Source organism: Hyaena hyaena, unplaced genomic scaffold (assembly GCF_003009895.1).
Source record: "Hyaena hyaena isolate Hyena2069 unplaced genomic scaffold, ASM300989v1 scaffold_479, whole genome shotgun sequence".
Lineage (NCBI taxonomy): Eukaryota > Metazoa > Chordata > Mammalia > Carnivora > Hyaenidae > Hyaena > Hyaena hyaena.
The window spans coordinates 428,745-450,546 of record NW_024081107.1 but is presented as its reverse complement, the minus strand read 5'-3'; the positions used below and the strand labels follow the sequence as shown (position 1 = coordinate 450,546).

Sequence of the window (21,802 nt, the reverse complement as noted above, 5' to 3'; positions counted from 1 at the left end):
AAAGTTGGATCTTGCTGTTCAAAAGTTAGAAAAAACTTTAGTGAAGCCTAACTCCCTGCAGGGAATATCCCAGTACCATTATCAGACATTCTGGGAAAACACACAGTGAGGGGAGTATCCTAATAAAGGGAAATGTGCTGTTCCCATACTGTGAAATTGAAGAATAATGGACAGTTGCTCATTTCAACACTATGGCATGCTGAAATGACATTTAAGGATTAATGAAAAATATAAATGTTTCATGTAAATGCTAGACTCCTACAGGATTTATGTAAATATCCATTCATTATGTATCAGGCAGTTTTGTAAAATTACTTGTAAATGTTACTTCAGAGAGTGATAGTCTTTCTTTCAAGAAGTTACTTGCACTGTTAGATATGAAAAACACAGAGAAGGACTGATCCAAACAAGACTTTTTCCTATCAACCTATCATGGTATTTTGAAAATCCACTATGAATACTACCACATAGTATTTATTCAGTATTTTGAAGTCTGTGGAATACATTTGTTACTATCATACAGTTTGATCTTCAAAATAATACTACAGATACATAGGTAGGTAGGGTAGAAAAGTAAGGTTTGTAAGTCTCTCTGTAGATTACAAGACTTCTAAGTAGCAGAGCATTCATTCCACAAAATATGTGTTGTACCCCTACTATGTGTCAAGGACAATGATAGGCACTGTTAGGTACTAAAGAGAGAAATATGGAAGATTGGCCCTAAATAGGGCCGAAAGAAACCCATATTAAATGTCATGTGATCGGCCCTATGCTAGGGAACTCAGGTCTCCTGGCTACTCATTCAGTGAATTTTTCTATCCCACCAGTGACTTGTCACTGAGAATCCTTCCAGGTGTTGTGAAAAATTACCTCCCTTTAAAATACTGCCATTACCATGGGAGGATGTCACATATAACTTTTACCTACTACTAGCGCTCTCTTATCATTCGTTGGTGACTTCATTCTTAAAGAATAGGCAATGAAAACAGTCCTCTGCAAAAGAAATAGAGCTTACTTTGGGGCTGGGAAGTGTTGAAGTATCTGGGAGAGTACAGAGTCAGGGAAGAAGGAGACCCTGGCAGGATGCAAAAGAGGGGTGGGGATGTTTCTGGGGCATTAGAGTCAGCACTGAGAATTTTTGAATCTACTTCACAATGTTACCATACATGTGTGTGCGTATGTGTGTGTATGCATGTATGCACATGTGTGTATAATATATATAATATGTAATATGTATGTATAATATATTTTGTATATGTAAAATATACTATATAAATATATTGTATATATGTAATATATATTATGCAATATATTGTATGTATGTAATATGTAATATATCTAATATATATGTATTATGAATGTTATATATAAATTATATATATTAATATGTCCTAAGCACCAATATCAAGCCAAAGACTAGGTTAAGCTCCAGTGACGTAGCAATGAGCAAGATTTTCATAATCCTTAGCCTCATGGAATCCACAGGATAGCAGGGGTGTGGATATTGTCAAGTAATTAGATCTACTTGCTGCTATTAAAGAAGCTTGCACAGCAGTGGAACCCAATCCAGTCTGGAAGATAAGGGAGTACTTTGTGTTCTAACGATGAATTGGGCCCTAGAACACTGAGAAAAGAATAGTGAACAGAGTTACTGTGCTTACTATTATTACTTAATAATTAAGGGGCTCTTTCAAAATAATATTTTCCAAGAAAAGTGATAAAATTGTTCTTTGTTGAATTTCTCGAAATACACTCACTTGGCTGGCATTGAAACTTATCTTTACAGAAAATACATGTCTTCAAGAAGACCTTGCAGGCACTGATCTACCCCATGTCCTCCACCACCCCTCACAATTTTGAGGTTTGGACGGCAACAACACCCACCTACTGTTACGAGTGTGAAGGACTCCTGTGGGGCATTGCCCGGCAAGGCATGAAGTGTTTGGAGTGCGGAGTGAAGTGTCATGAAAAGTGTCAGGACCTCCTAAACGCTGACTGTTTACAGAGTGAGTACCTAGTTAGGCTGAAGACATGTACGCTGATCCTACATGTGTTCAGATTAGGCCCCTGCAGCTCTTGATGGTTTTCAGCAATTCCACCCCCCACCCCTCCTACTTAACAAAGATTCCATACCACCCATCACATTATATTGTTAATGATGTGCTTCCATAGTGCTGGGCTCTGATTTAGGTTGTTCAGAATGAACAATTGTATGCTTGCCCAGTAGAAAACATGGAAGTAGCTTCTGACCTGTTTGGTCACTCCATCCCTTAATAGCCTTTTGTGGCAAGTGGAAGTGTGTAAAATTCTTCAAACAAGGACTAAGGCACACCCTTGTAAAATATCGTTTTAATATTTCTTTTTGAGAGAGAGAGAGAGAATGTGTGAGTGAGTGAGGGGCAGAGAGAGAGGGAGACACAGAATCTGAAGCAGGCTCCAGGCTCTGAGGTGTCAAGACAGAGCCCATTGCAGGGCTCAGACTCAGGTACCTTGAGATCCTGACCTGGACTGAAGTCAGTTACTTAACCGACTGAGCCACCCAGGTGCCTGAGAAGGCACACCCTTTGATTACAATAAACTGAATTATTTTTGAAGCCTATTTGGTGTGTACCTAAAAAAGTTATATTCTTGGAATCAGAAGGTTTTGTGTTTGAATATCAGATACATTTAGCTTACCAGATATGTGACCTTGGACAACTTTTTTAACTTCTCAAGGCTTTATTTTACCCCACCAAATGAACAGGAATAATAAAATTTATCACAAAGGGTAATAGAGAAGACCTAATGAGATAGTCTTTGCTTACAGTCTGGCACATAGTAGATGCTCAGTGAATATTAATGGCTTCCCCATCCTTTTACACTTCTGTATAGGTATGTGTCACTTCAACCTTTATTACAAGTTATCTTAAATTTTCAACTTCCAAAAGAAATTATATATACTGATACTTTTGATTAGGTCCAGAAATGCTAAAACTTCACAGTCTAAAATAAATATTATAGACTTCACTGTTGCATTGATTTGATTGTGGATGCTGGCCTTAAATTACTGAAAAAACAAAAACAAAAATAAACAAAAAACATCACCAAAGAAATGTACTTCAACATGGACTTTCATTTGCAAATGTTTTTTTTCATGACTAAATATTGTCCTTTCTGTTTATTGTTTATATGATTATAACCAATGGATGCATACCGTGGGTGACCTAAAATTGAGGGGGATCAGAGAATAATGTCAAAATAAAGAGTAAGTCAGAAATGCTGTCAAAGCTGGCTTTATAGTAAGTCATACACATTCTACAGTTTTCTCTATTTTATTAGTATTCTTCCTACATAGAGCAATCAGATCAAATGGAGGCTGTTAATGATAGTTTAATGAAAGCATTTTTTTTTTCAAAATAGGTAGTGTCTCTTTGAGAAATAAAAAACATATTTAGGTATAGCTGCTTAAAAGGAAGGGAGATGGTCTCAACATTACTTAACTAATTTGCACAATCTCATAATCCATTTAAAATTCAATCACTTATTGAAAAAATGAGTTGTAAACAGGCATCTTAAGAAATAAGTTTATTAGGGTTGTGGTATTTGAGAAAACAGGAAAAATACAGCCATCCAGAAACAAATGGCTTGAGGAGTGCCTGAGTGGCTAAGTTGGTTTAAACATCTGACTCTTGATCTTGGCTCAGGCCATGCATGATCTCTAGGTTCCTGACATAGAGTCCCATGTTGAATTCTGTGCTGACAGCATAGATCCTGCTTTGGGATCTCTTTCTCTTAGCCCCTTCCCCACTCACTCACTCTTGCTCTTGCTCTCTCTCAAAATAAATAAATAAACTTATAAAAACAAATGACTTGAATCTGTTAATGAAAAGATGTACATTATGCCTCAGAAATGAGCTTAATCTTCAGTGCTTTAAGACTAAAGATGTCACTCATTCATTAGACTTGAGAAGCATTTTTATAATCTATTTGCATTTCTTAAGATGTATTGACAGATGTTGGTTAAATTAAGTTTTTCTTTGAGGTTATGCAGTAACCTCATTATACATTATAAATTTAAAGATATATTAAAAATATATATATATAATAAAAAAATAGTTGAGAGAAATGAGGGTGGGTATGAATGCCCTGGGAAGGCAATATTTTCTTTAGTAATAACTCCTCACGGTTTCCCTAAAATCCATACTCGCATTGAACAGAAAGAGGTTTTGCAAGTATATGAATTCAGCCTCACCATTTTTCACAATAACTGTCAATAATATTTGAAATTTTCCCTACAGAACCAGTGACACTTCCTTAAGAAATTTCTCTTTTCATTGCTTTAAGCAAGAATTTTGCAATGGTGACACACCCTGTGTAAAATACTTCCATGTATGCCTAAAATGGAAGAAAAGGAGAAAATATAAAAATGTGGGAGATCAGAGTTGGAAGGTCTAGCTAATGATGATTGAAAACCCAACTCATTGCTCCAGTATTTTCTCACAGAGATGCATGGAAATGTCAGATAAGTTCCCCAAGCAACCTTACCTCTGTGCCGGTCTAGCTGATTTTACTCAGTGGTTCCTACACTTTACTAACTTCTTGGCCCAAAGGTGAAAACCGTGTAGTGTAGTAGATAGAAACAGAGCACACCAAAGGGAAGTGGATTGGTCTTTGAAAAAAGAGAATTGATTTATTCTTCCTCCCTCAGTGTCAGGCCACTGACAGTAGCCAGAGTCCACCTGTTTTTTCCTTAATAACTTGTTAGTAGCCTGCTATTTTAAAAAACTTATTTAGTTCTTATTTTGGAAACAGAATCTGGTGATGAAAGAATTGAACTGTAGCTAATGGAAAAGCTATTTGTGACCTGCATGAAGTCAGTATAACCCATAAGGAACTCACCATGACAGTTATAGTGGTAGCTTTAAATTGATAAAGAACCAAAAAAAAAAAAAAACCCATACATTGGCCTGGGTGAGGTTGTGTGCATGGTACCTAACCCAGCTGGCTTATACTTCTTTTTCAAGTCTCCAAAGAAGGAATCCCAGAGTCCCAAGGAAGCATTCTGCCGAATTTTAAGTCTTAACTGTAAATTTTAAGTACCTGCATAAGTACAGAAAATATTTTGCCAAAAGTTCAGGAAACTAGCATCTTGTGAGATTGTATTTTGTTTTGCGTGTTTCCAACCGACATGATATTAAGCTTGTGTGTTCTATTAGCTATTGCAAATTGATAGCATTCACAAAATTTGGCTAGGATGCTCCTGTCCACAAACTAGATATTGATTCTCTTTCTTTTGTATTTGTGTTACCATATTTTGCAACTGTGATACCTGAAGACAGTTATTTATATATATTAGATAGCTACGATGGGTGGGAGTTTTATTCTGGGTTTTCAGAGCTCAAGAGAACGTAACAAATGCTGTCCCTGGATTCAACCATATTTTCTAAAATTTAGAAGATTGGATTTGAATATATATCTTGGAATCTTTTAACATTCTACTCTTTTTTGTTTTGTCTAGTTCTCTTTTATTTATGTATTTATGTAATCATGTATTTTTCTTTAAATTTAAGTTAGTTAACATATGGTGTACTCTTAATTTCAGGAGACAACCCACCTGTTACATATGACACCCAGTGCTTATCCCAAGAAGTGACCACCTTTAATGAGTGCTTAGGAAGCTTCGAAGTAGGATTCTCTGTATCCACTGCTCTAGGGTGGAGAGTGTTTTCTTTCTTTCCCAAGAACTTAGCACATGTTTTAGCATAGTTAGATGCTAGTAACTGTTGATTAAGCAACAAATGAGGGCCTGAGAATTGCAGTTAGAAATAGCATGTTGTGGGGCGCCTGGGTGGCTTAGTCGGTTAAGCGTCCGACTTTCGCTTGGGTCATGATCTCGCGGTTCGTGGGTTCGAGCCCCGCGTCGGGCTCTGTGCTGACTGCCAGCTTGGAGCCTGGAGCCTGTTTCAGAGTGTGCCTCCCTCTCTCTCTGACCCTCCCCTGCTCACGCTGTCTCTCTCTCTCTCTCTCTCCTAGAAATAAATAAAAATATTTAAAAAAAGAAAAGAAAAAAAGAAATAGCATGTTGTGGTTTAAAGATCATTCTTCCATAGAATCATAGATGTTTAGGGGAGCCTTTGAGATCAGTGGATTGGAGAACCCAAACTACTGATTTTACAGAGTTGACAGAGGCCAGTTTTTGTCAAAAAAGAATCAAATGGATATTATAGGTAGGGTTAGAACCCAGTTCTCTGAATTCCCAACCTAGTATCCTGTTCTAATTTATAAAGAAATATGCAAAATTTGTACTAAGGGAAAAATGGAATGTTGTTGAATTTTATTTTTGGTGTTCTTCCACTCTCCCATATAGTACCCCTGACTTTTAGGCACACTATGCTGCCCAGATGTTGTCTTCACATCATGATGATGATTCAGGGTGTGTCCTCTATGGGTAACCCACAAGTTTGGAGTATATGCCAATCACAGCGTACCTACTGTACTGGCTTTTCAGCAACACTAAGAGGAAAATAATAATTTGGGTAAAAGTGGAACGAGTAGTTGGGTTATTTTAATACAATGGTCACTTTATTAACCTCAAGAATAAACTAATAATGGAGCATTTTCAAATGTTGGGGTAGGCTGCTGTTAGGAGATAAAAATGTTAAGTATGCCCTACATGATGCCATATGTTCAATGTAATATAAGCAATGGATATCTATATATCCATATCTTTATGTCTTATAGTCCTGAGTTACTTGAGAAGGATCTGGTTGTTAATCTTGCTGCTACTGGAATTTTTCAAAACTCCCTAAGCATCATTTTCTATACATGTGAAAAGAATTTAAAGTACTGGCTAATGTTTTTCAGCTAAACACCACCAGAAACAGATCTGTAGTTTTAAAAGTTCAATTTATTATCCATTGCTCCAAAGGGAAATACACAAGTGGAAAAACCATAGGGCATCTCAGTAAGAGGATGTTAGAAAGCAGACAGTGCTCTGGATCAGTTGTTGTCTGGACGTGAGGACAATTGTATGATTATGTGGGTTAAAAAAAATCTTATCTCCAAGAAGATAGTTGAGAGTGAGTCTAATAGCTGTACTTAGCAAAGAAACAGTGGTTACTCATTAAGAGAGGGGATGTTTGGTATTTTGTGGACTGTACAATGACCTTGTATTCATTTGCGCTTAGACACACTTGTGAGATGGCCTTGTTTGTCTCACATGAACACTGTCACAGAATGACCGTGTGTGAAGTTGCTGTGCTGTGAATTTGCTCCCGTCCAACAGGACAACAACGTGGCCTCGCTGTGGGCACCAGGCCAGCTTCCAGAAACACTGTGAACTGGCTGTGTCAGCCAACTTCTTTTCAGAGGCTATTTAAGAAAAGAGTCATAGAAAGAAATCTTGTGTTGAAATTCTTTGTCTTCCTTTTCCTTTTTTTTTTTTTTGAAAGAAACATGAAAACAATCTGTTACTAAGACTGAAAAGAACAAAAAAAATCTTTCTTCTTTTCATCTCTCCCTTGATTTTTTCTTTTCCTTACACAGTAAAGAGACTTGAAATTCAGGACATTTTTCTTCTTTTTAAATTCGTTTTTACCCTAATCTGTGTAATTTTTGATGCTGCAGTAATTGGGGAACCTCAAGAAAGTTAGCATGGAAATAATTCTCATGAGGAAAACCTGGGTGGCTCAGTTAGTTGAATATCTGACTCTTGATTTGGTCTCAGGTCATGATCCCAGCATCCTGAGATTGAGCCCCTCATCCATGGTCAGTGTGGAGCCACTTAATATTCACTGTCCCCCACCTCTACCACTTCTCTCCCCTGCTCCTGCTCCCTTTCTATAAATAAATAAATAAATAAATAAATAAATAAATAAATAAATAAGTAAGTAAGTAAATAAGTAAGTAAGTAAGTAGTAGCTTTGACATAGTTTTGAAAGAGCATTCCTGATTTTGTCATCTTTAATATCCACATGTTTCTGAATTTGTTCTACAAGTTTGCATTCACCAGTAATGGGATGATTGAATATGGTGGAAGCTGGGTTTGGGGGCAAGGAAGAAAGGTTAAATTTTGGTTTTGGTCCCAAACTTTATGAAAGTGAAATTATTTTATAGATGGTGGCATTTCCATGAAAGGGGCCCCTCTGCCCACATTGTCCCACTGTCAGTGATGGGGACACTTATCAGAGTGGGAGATGATGATCTCCCACTAGGTCTGTGATCCTACAAATTATCCTTCTATTAAGTGTTAGTCCTTTGTTGTGTTGGAGAAGAGTGGAGTGTGTGGCTTTGATTTTATAAGAGAAGAGGATACAGCTGATTTGAAGCCTGGGGGAGTTGTGGGTCTGCTCCTTGGAAAGATTGAAGGCATATTAAAAGGGTTAAGATTATCTAGGATACTGGGGTGCCTGGGTGGCACAGTCGGTTGAGGGTTCAACTTCAGCTCAGGTCATGATCTCGGGGTTCCTGGGTTTGAGCCCCTCATCAGGTTCTATGCTGACAGCTGAAAGCCTGGAGCCTGTTTTGGGTTCTGTGTCTCCCTCTCTCTCTCTGCCCCTCCCCCATTCGTGCTCTGTCTCTCTGTCTCAAAAATAAACTGTAAAAAAAAAAAAAATTAATGATTTTCTTGGATGTAAAGCAGTTAAACGGAAAAGGTAGAAAATACCAGCCACCAGCCACTTGCCCACGTACATGACTTCATGGGAAAGAAAAACAGAGGAATCATGAGCAGAGCCACCTACAGGATTATAGTGGGAAAGGAAAGAAAAGCAATGAAGTTTCTTATGCTAGGGACTCCTAGAGAAATGCCTCAGTATCAGACCACCTGCTGCTTTTCATGCATATTAACCATCTACCTCCTCTGAGTTCACCAGCCTCAATGCAGGTAAAAATTTTTAGATATGAAAAATAAAATATAACAACAATTTCTTCCTGTTTCTCTGAACTTTATTTTCTTAAATCTTCAAGTGCTTCATTGGCTCCCATCAAGGAAGCAGTTACAGAGCATTTAGCACATGGCTGACATTGGGTATGGCACTGTCCATGGGGAGAGTTTTCAAGTTGTTTCACAGGTCAAGTAATCATACAGCTAAAACACCAAAATCCCATGTTAATGTATAATTCTTTAATACGTGTATCTTCATCTTGTGACATCTAGACATACTTGCCTATTTATTAGTATAGAAACATATACATTATTTCATTTAATCCTTACCATGACCCTGTTAAGAAAGATACTATTATATCCTTTTGTTTTTCAGATGAGAAAACTAAGGTTTACTTAGAGATAAAGTGGCTGGACTCCAAATGGGTAGTAAGTGGCAAGTCAGGGTTCAAGCCTGGCTGCCTTCTTCTAGCATACACAAGCATTATGAGCCACTATGCTCCTTGGCCTTATTTAAAAGTTATTTTCTTGATGTATTTCTTCCATTTATATCTGGACTCATGCCCTTGTTTTATGCTCTCTATAAGTGCATGAGGCCAACAAATTTCTGCTTTCTAATGATGGGCACACAGCCTTTGTTTTCTGAAAATTCCAAGCCCAAAGCCAAATGCCCAGTCTATTTTCTCTCTTCATAAGATTCCACAGCATGCTTATCGTTTTACACTGAATTTATTTTCTTTTCTTCCAAGATCATGGTCTCAGGGTAAGTATGCATACAAAGTTCCTAACACATAAAATTGAACCCTTAGCCGAATTAAGTACTCAAATATGGCAATCATTTTAGGTTTCCCCAAGAAATACTCCATCTTCTCTATTTTTTGAGTGGATCCTATTTTGTAAGCAGCATGCTTGATACTTGGAATACACATTTAGTTGAGGTTGGCCTTATAGTCTAGCATGTAAGAGAAATGAATATACAGGGAGCTGGGTCAGTGGTGATAAATAGTTAAGAATTTTGCAAGGGTAGTGGTTTGAAATCCACTGTTAGGAGTTTTTATACCACAGAAATCTGCTAATATTACAGGTTAGGTTTTGTTTTGCTGTTTTTTTTTTTTTTTTTTCCTTAGGGGAGAGGGAAAATGGGATCACTGTGTTAGGGAAGAGATTTCTGTTAAGGAAGAGATAAGAACATATGTTGAGAATGCGGTTAATTAGGTGAGGTAAGCAACTTTGAGAAAGTAGAAATGTTTTGGAATAGCTGTTGAGAAAAATGGGAAAGAGAAGAGATTCGGACCAAGAGAGAATTTTGCAGTTGTTACATGTATGTAGAAAATTATCTGAAAGAAACACTGAAATTATATATTGCCACATAAAGGTGGTAAAGTTGTGAATTTCACATGAAATTTATATGTTTCGGGCAATAAATAAAAAGTATAGAGACAGTAGGAGTTCTTTAAGTGTCTCTCCCATTAAATTATGTTGAAAGAAAACCATGTGGGATAAGTTTGCCTCTACTTAGGGATGAATTCTCTTGCAGTTTTGTTGTGCATAATTGTATCCTCTGGTCTGTCAATTAAGTGTTTTTAAAGTAACAATGATGCATTCCATTTGGATAATGTATTACACTTTACAAAGTGCTTTCCTGTACATTATCTCTTTTGATCTCATTTACAGTTGATCCTTGGTTGACATATTATTTACTGTATTTCCATGAAGCTACTAGACCTTCTATCATACAGTTTGAAGGAAGAGTCATATAAATGCAAATATAAGTTTATCTCTGATGACTTTGAGATAAGCAGACTAAGCCTTAATGAAAACAATAAACCCAAAGGGTTAGAAATTCATGGCAAATTGCATCTATTTCAGAAAGAGTTTTATTAGAAAAATGAGAGGAGATATGTGCGTTTGATAAACAATAGGCAATGGAAAGTACTTACGGATCAGTGACAAAAATTAATTACAGATTTGTTTTTTTATGTCCAAACTAAATAGAGTTAAGTTGAATCATTTCCCTCGGATCAAAACATGTAAGAGTGAAAGTAGAACTTCTAAAATGCCACATATCTTTTCTGGAAATAACAGAGAAAAGGTTTAAATAGAAGCCTCTTGCCTTTGTTCTCCCCTAGAATCGTGGTTTCAGTTTATGGTTGGCCTTTTGTCCACATATTAACTTATTCTACTCCCAACATCAAGGGCATTGGTGAAGAATTTCACAGCTAATTGTCAAACTTCCCCCATTAATTCTTTTAAAAAAATTCAAGAGGCAATTGTTGAATATAGAAATTTGATTCCTTTAGATTAAAAGAAATTCTTGATATTCTACCTTTAAGTTTGGTACTTATTGCTTGAATGGGCACTATTATGTGGGTAGTGGTCAGCTGACTTCCTGAATTTAGAAAAATAATTTAAAATATACTTAACTCTCAAGAACTTTAACACTTTTTTCTATAGTCTCTGGGAACACTAATAGCAAAACAATAATAGTTACTTAGAAATTAGAGGGGAGTTACATTTTATGGCACTGCTAACCTGTTGAACACTCATTCTTAGGATGGCTGTCACATACCAAACTTTTGGGGCATTTTGAATCCTGCAGTAAATTTTTCAAGCCACCACTGTCTTTTCTATTGAATGAATATTTCAATACTTGAAGTAAAATATGCTTATTGGGTAGCTGGAACTTTTCAATGTAGCCTAAGCTATTTTCATTGTATAAGAATCATGTACTGTGTAGTTAAATCATTATTCATAAATGAGAAACATACTTAATTGTTTAAGAATGTGCAGTCTACTAATGTGTAGCTGTTCCAGGATCTGGTTAAGCAGATAACTAGGACATATACAATGTCCTTTCAAATTACCTTAAATGTAATGCATTCATTTTTCATACTCTTGTTGTTGTTGGTTTCTTTTTTTCTTTTTCTTTTTTTTTTTTTTTTTACTGTGGCTTGAGACCTCAAAAGTTTGTTTTGTTTTTTAAAGATAAAGACAGGGAATCTGCTCTTTCTACCATTAAATATTAATCCCTTTAATTTCCTCTAATTATACCTTGGTTATTATGAATGTATTTTTTCTACATTAAGAGGAAACACATTATACTTTTAAATAAATGAAGATTTTTGCTAAAGTACTGCTGTTTAATTGAATATGAATTTATTATAAGGAAAGTTAACAGTTGACCTCTTCCTTTTTATCTTAGTTTTTATCCTTAAATTGGGCTTAACATTCAAAGACTTAGATTCAAATTACATTACTGAATAGCTTCAGCTATATAGAAGCTTCAGCTTCTACCTTTTTGATAGAAATGGTACAGATAAATTATCGCTTTTAGGGGCTCCTGGATGGCTCAGTCGATTAAGCTCAGGTCATGATCTCATGGTCTGTGAGTTTGAGCCCCGCATCAGGCTCTGCTGACAGCTCAGAGACTGGTGCCTGCTTCGGATTCTGTATCTCCCTCCATCTCTGCCCCTTCCCCATTTGTGTTCTGTTTTCTCTCTCTTTCAAGACTAAAAACATTTTAAAACATTTTTAATAAAAATTAAAAAAATAAAAAGTTATCCTTCTTAGTCTCTAAATGTTTTACTAGGTCTTAGTATGCCTATTTCAGAAGTACAATATTTCAAAAAAATTTAAGTTGGATAGTACTTACAGTCATGTAGATGAAAATTGGAACTGTTACTAGGTATGAATGTGAGTTTTGTTTTTCATTCTTTTCACGTCTCAGTGGTTCTGACCCCCAAAATATTTGGTTTCAGCAGTGGCAGTTCCTGCAGTATTGGTACCTGGGGTTTTGCTTTCCCATTTCAAGCTCAGTAAGGAACCATGAGAATTGGAATCATGGTTTAGTGTTTACTTGTGTAATCTTGTGCCACCAACAGGCCACACAGAACATTGAGAATATCTGGCTGGTAGTTGTAGAAGGTCAGGGACCAAGAACTGAGTTTTGGAAATCCTTCACTGCCAAAAGAATTTGCATTCTAAATAAAAATGCCCAGAAAGTTGAGACCAGTCACAAAATTCCTAGCAATCAAAAAAGGGGTTTAAGTAGAAAAGATTTCAGCCTGCTGAAAACTATGGACATATCACAGAATGAGTGTTCAAGCCTGTAGTCTGTCAGGTATTTAGCGATCATCTAGCCCAGTGGCTTCCAAATTAATTCCAAGAGAAAGCTTACTCTATATTTGAATACATAAGAGATAGTGGTGGATTTATTTTACAAGAAGAATTTAAGCACTCAATTTTGATAAATTCCATCACTAAAAGTAATTAAGCACTTTGAACACAAGTATTTGAAATACTTTGTTTTTTTAAAAACTTTTTAAATGTTTTATCTATTTCTGCGAGAGAGAGACAGCGTGAGCAAGTCAGGGTCAGAGAGAGAGGGAGACACAGAATCTGAATTAGGCTTCAGGCTCTGAGCTGGCTGTCGGCGCAGAGCCCTACGCAGGGCTCTAACCCACGAACCATGAGATCATGACCTGAGCTGAAGTTAGGCGTTTAACCGACTGAGCAGCGCAGATGCCCCTGAAATACTGAGTTTCAAGTAACATTTCCCTTATATATCCAATCTCTTTCTCAATTGTGTGTGTGGTATATGTGTGCAGTATATAACATAATGATTGTGTGCATTCTGTTTGTTTCAAAAATTTAGATCACATATTTGCATAACCCCCAATTTCATCAAATAACAGAAAAAAAAACTGGAAATCACGCAAGCCCATTTACTTGCCATTAACTCAAAAGACTAGTTCTGAATCTAAGCCTGGATGTTTTGTCCAGCAATATTTGTTTGTCCTGATCGTCCCTGAAAAAGGCACCCTGACTCCTCAAAATGAAAGCATTTATTCATTCTCATATTCCTTCCTTTTCTCTCTCTCTCAGGCCATCACAAAGTAACATTATGTACATTTACGTCACCATTGATTTTTCCATTATAGGAGCGGCAGAAAAGAGTTCTAAACATGGTGCGGAAGACAAGACTCAGACCATCATTACAGCTATGAAAGAAAGAATGAAGATTAGGGAGAAAAACAGGCCAGAGGTGTTTGAAGTAATTCAGGAAATGTTTCACATTTCTAAAGAAGATTTTGTACAGTACACAAAAGCAGCCAAGCAGAGTGTACTGGATGGGACATCTAAGTGGTCAGCAAAAATAACCATTACAGGTATAAATAGTTATCTTTAAATTTTTGATTCCACATTGAGATTTTCATATATCTTAGAAATCACTGCTCATACTAATAGGTAAAAATAAGTAGAATTTTTCTTCCTTGTCAATACTGATAAGTGTAGTTGTACTTCAAAGTTCTCATGTGTATACCCTAGATAATAGAAGTAATTTCAGTCTGTTGGTTGTTCTAATCAGAAAGCTCTTCCAGAGGAAGATGGTTGTCTTTTACAATAGACTCATCAATATCCTGTGGTTTCCAAGAAATTAGCTTTGTAGCTGCCTGCCACTGATTAATTATAAGAGTAGCTGAAAATCTCTCTAGTCAGTTTTTCTTAATGAGAAAACACACATCATTTTACTTAATTTGTGATCGATATGCCTCAAACAATTGATCCGAGAGTCAAGGCAATTTGAGCTTAGTGGTGTCTGATAATATGAACTCCTGAAGTTGCTTACAACATTAACAAGGGCATGCATCTTGTGTTAATGTTTACCAAGCCTCTTAACTTACTCATATGGTACTTACAAGATAAAGATGCTTTTCATTTACTAGGTTGAGTTGATCAATAGTGATAGCAAATTCAGGGCAATCTGACTCTTGGTTTGGGCTCAGGTAATGATCTCATGGTTTGTGAGAATGAGCCCTGAATCAGGCTCTGGGCTGACAGTGCAGTCCCTGTTTGGGATCTCTCTTTCCCTCGCTCTCTGCCCCTTCCACACTTGCAAAGTTTCTGTCTCTCAAAATAAACAAACAAACATAAAAAAAAAAAAAAAGAGTGACAACAAGTTCATAAATAGAAACAGACTTTAAATCATAGACCTTTGGATTATGTTGATAAAATTTTTCATATTGTACATGCATCATTATTTCTCTATGTATACAGTCATCTATATATAGCTGAGATATATATATATATATATATGAAAGTGTATGTATATAGTTACTTCATTACGGGCAAAAGTAAATATTCAAGGAAGGTTTTAATATTCAGCATTTTCATTCTTAAATATTTTTTAAGTCCTAATGTTCATGATAATAAAAGCACTGGGAGTGGATCTGCAAACCCAGGGTATAAAATGTTAGAAATGTTGCCTTCATTATAAATAATTCTTTTTTTGTTTGAGGAAATCTTTATACTAAAAATGTCCATTTTGGCTTATTTCAGTGGTTTCTGCACAAGGCTTACAGGCAAAAGACAAAACAGGGTCTAGTGACCCATATGTTACTGTTCAAGTTGGAAAGAACAAAAGAAGAACTAAAACCATTTTTGGAAACTTGAATCCAGTATGGGATGAGAAGTTTTATTTGTAAGTATATAGTGTGAAACTATTACAATTATTAATGTACTGGGGAATAAACTTAGGATAGGCATGCAAAATATAGAAGCAATAAGTATCATTTAATACTATCTATGCAGAAAAAAATAAAAAGTGAAATTAGTGCTATGAAGTCACCACTTTATTATTCTTCATTTTTTGAAGCAAGTGAATAAAAAGAGTATTTCAAACAAAAGGTGGCATGGTTGGAGTGACTTTAGAGGAGAAAAAGGAATAAAATACTCTGTAACTTGGGTTGACCCAGCATAATGCGGAATTTACTGGCTTGATTCAGCAATATTTTGACATCTGAAGATTTATGACTAAAGACAATAGATTTGGGCAGGACTTGGTCCATCCACCTATACCAGGATGAAATGGTTGATGATAACTTTTACAACCTCTCATTTTCTGAGAGGTCATATATTTTTAAGCCTCTTATATTTTACATCAAACAGCAAGAAATTATTTTTCTGACAAGGGTTCTTTTCTTTCTAGAGACATAAAATTACTTCCAATTAGCATTTAGTAGAAATAAAAATTCTAACCCTGAGTTTAAGGATAGTCGTTTCTTTTTCTTTCCTCTTTTCTATGTTGATGGTTTAAACATGGATCCTGTTAACATGCTAAGGAAACAAACTTAACACCTATTTCTTTGGGAATAAGGGCAATAGTAAGAAACAAGGAGTTCTTATTTATATGGGCTGATGAGGGGAATCATCAGAAATAGACTTAGAAAGTTTGTTGGGGAAAAAAAAACAGGGGGTACTATAGAATGAGTTGGGATGGTTCCTCCCTCACACTGATAGAAGGAACTATTTTTATATTCCTCAGTTTGTTAACAGAGACAAAAATCAAATGATAGGCATAACTTCAAATCTCTAAAGCAGTCAAATAATGAATCCAAGCAGGTTAAGGGCAACAAAAAAGGACAGGACTATGGCAAGCTTTGAGCAAGTGACTTGGAAAAATACAGCTTGCGTGTGCATGCAACACAGCTAGAACTCCCAGTTTCTTAGGAGAAGGTGGGAGTTTAAAAATTTAAAAACAGATGCAATGAGATAATATTGACAAAGCATAGGCATACATATTTAAAGTGTATTTGTTAAGTTTTGACCTACGTATACTTCCATGAAACCATTACCACAGACTGTATAATGAACATATTCATAACCCCATATTCATGCCCTGGTGAAGCCACCCCTCCTAACTCTCTCTATGGCAAGGCAATCACTGATCTACTTTATGATGCTATAGAATGTTTTTCATTTTGTATATTTTTTAATAAATAGAGCATGCACTATGCATACTGCCTTTTTTGTGGTTTGATTCACTCAGCATAATTATTTTGAAACCCATCCATGTTGTAGGATCTAGCAATAGACCATTTCTTTCTCTTGCAAGGTAGCATTCCATGTAATAAGATATCAGAGTTTGTTTATGCCTTTTGAGGGACATTTGGTTTGTTTCTAGTTCTTTGCTATTAAAAATAAAGCTGTTCAGAGACTTGTAAACATATGTCCATTCAAAGATTCATACACATTTCTTCTGAATCAATACCAAAGTGTAGGATAACTAGAACATCTATTATGAATGGATTTAATTTTGAGACAATTTTTCCAAAAGGTTGTACCCTTTTAAATTTCTATCACCAATGTACAGGAGTTCAGGGCCTTAAATTCCAGACATAGAGACGGCCAGTCTTTTAAATCTTTGCCATTCTTATATATGTGTAGTGTAGTGCTATCATATGGTGGTTTTATTTTGCATTTCTCTAATGATTAATGATTTCAAGCATCTGTCATGTGCTGTCCACGTATCTTCTTAAGTGTTTAAATAGTTTGCCTTTCTTTGTATTTTGCATTTGTATATGTTTTATAGTTTTATATGTTACATTTAGGTCCATTATTTTCTTTTAATTAATGTATATTTTTGAGAGACACAGACAGAGCGTAAGCAGGAAAGGGACAGAGAGAGAGGGAGACATAGAATCTTTAGCAGGTTCCAGGCTCTGAGCTGTCAGCACAGAGGCAGACACATCTAGAACTCAGAAACATTGGGATCATGTCCTGAGCTGAAGTCGGCCTCTTAACCAACTGAGCCATCCTGGTGCTTCCGTCGTACATTTTTTTAGGTAATTTTTTAATGTGATGGGAGAAGTTATAAACCTAAGTTTACTATTTTGCATATGGATAACCAGTGGTTCCTACACCATTGTTTCAAAGCGCTATACTTCCTTTACTAAGCTGCTTTTGCACCTTTAATAAAATACAGCTATCCAATATGTGTTGATCTACTTCTAGATAGTTCTGTTCCATTTATCTGTTTATTCATATGCCAGTACCACATAGTCTCAATTACTGTTGTTTGGCTTTGTAATCAGTCTTAAATGATGGCAGTGTTAGTTTTCCAACTTTTAATTTCTTCAGTTATTTTATCTATTTTAGAATCTTTGAATTATTTCCACATGAGTTTTAGAATCAGCTGTCATTTCTCACACAAAAGGCAACCGGATATAATTTTCATGGCCTCATTGCTCTGGCTGAGATTTCCAATATGCTACCATGTAGAAGTGACAAAGGCACACATCCTGGCCTTGTTCTCAATCATAGATGGAAAATGTTCCTTTTTTGATTATCTTTGATGTTAGTTGTAGGCTTTTTGTAGATGTCACCTATCCAGTTGAGAACATCATCTTCTATTTCCATTATGAGGATCATTTTGATTAGAAATCGATGGTGTAGTTTGTGTCATGTTTTTACTGTATCTTTGAGATGATCATATGATTCTGAATACCAATTTTTAAAAAATTACTGTGGAGGCTCGTGGGTGGGTCAGTTGGTTGAGCGTCCATCCCTTGATTTTGGCTCAGGTTGTGATCTCATGGTTCGTGGGTTTGAGCTCGACATCAGGCTGAAGCCATATAGAACCTGCTTGGGATTTTCTGTCTCCCTCTCTCTTTGCCCCTCCTCTGCTCATTCTTTCTCAAAATAAATAAACTGGAAAAACAAAATAAATAACAAATTCACTTTAAAGATGTTTTTCCATTGTCGTTGTGTCATTCATATTTTCCATGTTGCCCTAGTTTTTGTTCCTCTGTATATGTCTTTTCCTCCCCAGTTGCTTTTATGACTTTGTTTTCTTTACTCAGTTGCACAACAGGATTATGTTGTACCATGGTGTGGTTTTCTTTCTGTTTTTGGTACTGGTACTTGGGGTTTATGGAATAAATTGGGACTGTGAGTCTATACTTTTCTTGAAGTTGGGAAAATTTGGGGCATTTGTCTAAGTATTCTTTCTGCTTCTACCTTTAGGAGGCTCTGCTTATACATATATTAGGCCTTTTGAAGTTGTCTCACAACCCACTGGTGATGTGTTTTTTTCTTCCTTCTCGTTCTCCTTTCTTTTTTTCTGCATTTCTTTGCCATGTATTTAAATTCAATAACCTTTTTTTCTGTCATGTCCAATCTGTTATTAATCCAAATCATGGTATTTTTCATCTCAATATTTTTTCCATTTTAGGAAATTCAAATTGAGTCTTTGTTTCTTCCATTTCTATGCTTAGAACTTTTGTTTTTGAATTAGGGTTTTATTTGTTTAGAGAAGTTTAAATTCACAGAGAAATTGAGGGGAAGGTATAGTGATTTCTCATGTACATTCTACCCTTACATATCGATAGCCTTTTCTTATTATCAACACCCCCTGTACATCAGTGCTATATTTTTTACAATTGAAAAACCTACACTGACACATCATTAGCACCCAGAGTCCATGGTTTACATTGTGGTTCACTGTTGGTGGTTTTTATTTTTTGAATTTGAACAAATGTATAGTGATGTGTGTCCATCATTATAGTGTTGTACAGAGTACTTCAACTGCCTTAAAATCCTCTCTGCATTCCACCTATTCATCCCCCTCTCTCCCTGAAACCCAGACAACCACTGATCTTTTTAGTGTCTCCAAAGTTTTGCCTTTTGAAGAACGTCAAATCATTGGAATCATACAGTAGGTAACCTTTTCATGTTGGCATTTTTGCTTAGTAATGTGCATTAAATTTCCTCCTTGTCTTTTATATGCCTCAATAGTTCATTTCTTTTTAGCACTGAATGGTATTCAATTATCTAGCTGTGTCACAGTTTATTTATCCATTGACCTACTGAGGAACATCTTGGTTGCTTCCAGTTTTTGGCAATTAAGAATAAAGCTGCCATAAACATGAACATAAGTTTTCAATTGCTTTGAGTAAATGCCAAGAAGCATAATTGCTGGATTGTATGGTAAGAATATGTTTAGTTTTATAAGAAAGTCTCCAAACTGCCTTTTAAAGTGGATGTACCATTTTGCATTCCCACCAGCAATGAATGAGAGTTCCTGTTCCTTTGAGCCCTGTTTAGCATTTGGTATTGTTTGTGTTCCAGACCCAGGCCATTCTGATAGGTGCATGATGGTATTTTGTTGTTTTACTTGGGATTTTTCTCATGACATCTGATGCATCCTTTGAAATGCTTATTTGCCATCTGTAGATCTTCCTTGGTTTGTAGAAGAATGTTAAAGAAGCACTTTGTTTGTTTGCTTGCTTTTATTCTTTTAAAAGTCTTTTGAATGCTTTGAATAATAGTCCTTCATCAAATGTGCCTTTTGAAAATATTTACTTGTCTTATTCCCTTGACATTGTCTTTCACTTTTTCACACATGTACAATTTATAACTGTTTTGATGTCCTTGACTGCCAATTCTAACATCTGTGTCCATTCTTAGTAAGTTTTGGCTGATAGATTTTTCTCTTCATTATGTGCCATATTTTTCTGCTGCTTCACATGCCTGGTAATTTTATATAGGATGCCAGAATGCAAAAATTACCTTGCTGGTTGATGGATATTTCTGGCCTCCTATAAATATTTCTGAGCTTTGCTGTGAAAAATAATGAAGTTACATGGAAACAGTTTGGGTTTTTTTTTTTTTTTTTTTTTTTTTTTGGATGTTGCCTTTAGAATTTGCTAAGTTGGAATGAAATAATGCTCAACTTCGGGCTAATTATTCCTCAATACTGAAACAAGACTCTACCGTGTACTTTCCCTACTGACTAATGAATGATAAAAATTTCAAGTCTTCCAGGTAGAAACAAGCACTATTTATGGTCTTGATGAGTGCTGGACACTGTTATTTCTAATTGTTTTGATCCTTCTTACCTGGGCCTTATAGTTTTGGTATGTCTCATATGACTCACTTGATTACACAAGAGGAACCCTCTGCAGATTATCAAACTTTTCTTTCTGTTCAGTTCTTTTTGACATTATGCCTGTGGTCTATAGCTGCCTTGGTCTTCTTGGATTTTTGGCTCTGTGTTTTTCACTCAGAGTCCAGTAGACTCCAAGTGAGTTCCTTCTCCTTGCACAGTGACCTGAAAACCACCTCAAGGCAGTTAACTGAAGTAATCATAAGGCTCACCTTATTTTTTTTCCCCTTGGAATCACTGTCCTTTCTTGAAAGATCTCCAGTGTGTTAAAAACCATATACATTGTTCACTTTTTGGTTTTTCATGTGGAAAGGTTACCTCAAGTCCATTATTCCTTCTTGACTAGAATTAGAAAGTTTGGAAATCTGAATTTAATTTATAAGTAGAATAGAAATGGTATGAAAGCCAACACAAGTCATGTCAAGCAGCAGACAACTTCTAGACATGTTTTATCCCTAGGTTGCCACTTACATGTGTGAAATAAAGCATCCATCCAAAGGAATACAATTATATGAAGACTGACTCTAACATTTTAATCCTGCAAAGAGTTCCTTTGAGAAATCAGTTGACTAATGCAATGATAAGTGCATGCATGTGCGGATACTACCCAAGAACAAGATAAGGACTATCCAAAAGGTTTAGGAGCACCTTCCCCATGCTCATCCAGATCAGGAATAGAGTTTGTTCCCACCAGACAAGAAAGAAGGACTCATAATTGATGGGCAATTATACAGAAGAGTATACTGGAATAGACAGTTAAGACATGAATTATCTGTATTTGGGAGAAGTTTTCATATAATTTACTGTACTATATACTTTTGTTTTTCTTTTGAGAGTGGTCATTATCTACAATGGCAATAACAATATATCTATTTATTAAGCAACACTATTTTCAAGGAAGAAAAAAATTCAAATTAAAACCCATTGTGCCCTGTTGTTCATATATCATATATATTTATATACATATAATTGGCATAATATTTTCACAAAATTTTCTGCTTTACAGACTATGTGTGAGTGTTAAATTAAACACACACATTTTCTCTTTGTCCCCTCTAGAATACAAAATCAAATGCCTAAATTTTCAGCAGTAAGTCTTTTTGTTGCCAGTTTTAAAAACTCTACCATTCCATTCTTAATACTGAGATTCTACATTGCTTGTTCCAGAAAATACTATTTTGAATCTACCTGTGCATGCTTTCATTTGACCATGA

General features: G+C 35.8%; 1 protein-coding gene across 2 annotated transcripts in view; it reads left to right on the top strand.

Annotated features, from left to right (window-relative positions):
* The window catches only part of UNC13C (unc-13 homolog C), a 564,606-nt gene that overhangs the window by 217,615 nt on the left and 325,189 nt on the right, over positions 1 to 21,802 (top strand). For both annotated transcript variants that reach the window (XM_039254229.1, XM_039254228.1), the window contains 3 exons: positions 1,787 to 2,006; positions 13,804 to 14,031; positions 15,203 to 15,344. In XM_039254229.1, coding sequence (XP_039110160.1) covers positions 1,787 to 2,006; positions 13,804 to 14,031; positions 15,203 to 15,344 — 590 coding nt within the window. The remainder of the gene's footprint in view (positions 1 to 1,786; positions 2,007 to 13,803; positions 14,032 to 15,202; positions 15,345 to 21,802) is intronic.